We start from the raw sequence: 1,473 nt of genomic DNA, 5'->3' as shown, positions 1-1,473 counted from the left end.
TGACAGCCCTGTCTTGGATTGCGGGCTGCGGCTTGGCTGCCTGCCTGTGCTTCCTGGACAGGAGGTACAAACAACTACAGGCACGGGAACCTGCTCCCACTGATGAGGAGGGGAACAGAGGACCTGAACCATGCCGCAGCAAGACAAAGCAAGAAAACCAGCCAGGAACTGCGTTTTTTTTCTCCTGGACCTGAAAAGAGAAGCCGTCAGGTTTTGTTGTTTTCTCATTGGAGCTGACCCTGCCTTGGGTTTGCAAAGCCATCCCGTGACAGACCACCTCTGCTTTCCGCCTTGGCTCTGGAGGATCCAGAGCAATAGCAGAGCTGCCTCTCTCCCCTGCCACGATAACTCCCAACTGTTGGACTGTGGCAGGTCTGGCAGCATGGAGTGGGCACTGCTGGTCCTGGGAGGCCTTCTCCAGCTCCTTATCTGGAGCCCTGCTCCTTGCTTGCTCAGCGGCATCCCGCACAACACAGGCTGCTGAGCTCCCTGCCCTGTTGTTTCGTTCAGCCCCTTTGGTGATACCCTTGTCCGTGGCTGCAAGGTGGGTGTGCTGGACACGCTTCTCCCAGAAACTGGATTGCCACTGCCATGCATTTACATGGGCAACTCCCAGCCACGCATCTACATTCCCTTTCTCTTGATGCCAGCATCCTGGAGACGGTACCTGGAGGCAGCGGGCTCGCGGACCCAAGCTACGACGCCCCTGCCTCTGACACCTGCACTTTCTATCTGCTCTGTTTTGAGAGCATCCTTTCTGCAATGAGATAACCTAATGGCTTCCCTGGACACAACCATCCACATGCCCACAGGTAGCGATGGGGAAAGGCATGGCCAGTCCTCGCTTCACAGAGGGCTCACGTCTCTGAAAGTCACTGGGAGGGAAGAGTCCTCATTGGTCAGCCTGCCTGGAAAGGGGAAAATGGAAATAGGAAATTTCTTTCTTGATATATTTTATTACCGTCACTTGTTAAGTGTGGAGAGAAATGGCCTTTTTTACAGCATCGGAACCAGACAGACGTATAACTCAAAGGCAGCAAATGGAAAGTTAAAGAGTGTCACTTTTAATGACAAATTCATAATGTTTTGGTGTCTCTGAAGGGGTCTTGCTGGATGAGTGCTTACTGCTGGGCAAAAACAAGTGTTAGACCTAGAAGTACAAGGGAGAAAGGGGCGGTTTCGCCAGGGAAGCAATCAGCCAAGAGTTAATTTTAGAAGGCAAGAGAGGTTTCCCTTCAGCCTCTATGGTCTGGCCTCTCTGCTGCTGCCCCTCGCCTTGCCCAGCCCTGGGTCACAATGCCCCACGTGCCAGCTGAGCTGTCCTGGTGACCTGGGGACACCAGCACAGGGTGAGGTCCTGAGCGCAGGGTGCAGAGCAGCCCCCTCCCCTCCCTCCCCGCCAGGCATGCCCCAGCACTGCCGGGGCTCCTCTCTACCGGCTGTTCTGCCCTCTATAAAAACCAACACACCCCT

At 54.7% G+C, this 1,473-nt stretch overlaps 1 protein-coding gene across 1 annotated transcript in view; it reads right to left on the bottom strand.

Annotated features, from left to right (window-relative positions):
• CD34 (CD34 molecule) overlaps nucleotides 1-1,473 on the bottom strand; it is a 12,630-nt gene that overhangs the window by 338 nt on the left and 10,819 nt on the right. Inside the window, exon 9 of the mRNA XM_010135609.1 lies at nucleotides 30-44. Coding sequence (XP_010133911.1) covers nucleotides 30-44 — 15 coding nt within the window. The remainder of the gene's footprint in view (nucleotides 1-29; nucleotides 45-1,473) is intronic.

The sequence above is a fragment of the Buceros rhinoceros genome, unplaced genomic scaffold (genome assembly GCF_000710305.1).
Source record: "Buceros rhinoceros silvestris isolate BGI_N320 unplaced genomic scaffold, ASM71030v1 scaffold18030, whole genome shotgun sequence".
Taxonomy (NCBI): Eukaryota; Metazoa; Chordata; class Aves; order Bucerotiformes; family Bucerotidae; genus Buceros; species Buceros rhinoceros.
The sequence above is the reverse complement of the archived record's forward strand: the minus strand, read 5'-3'. Positions and strand labels throughout refer to the sequence as shown.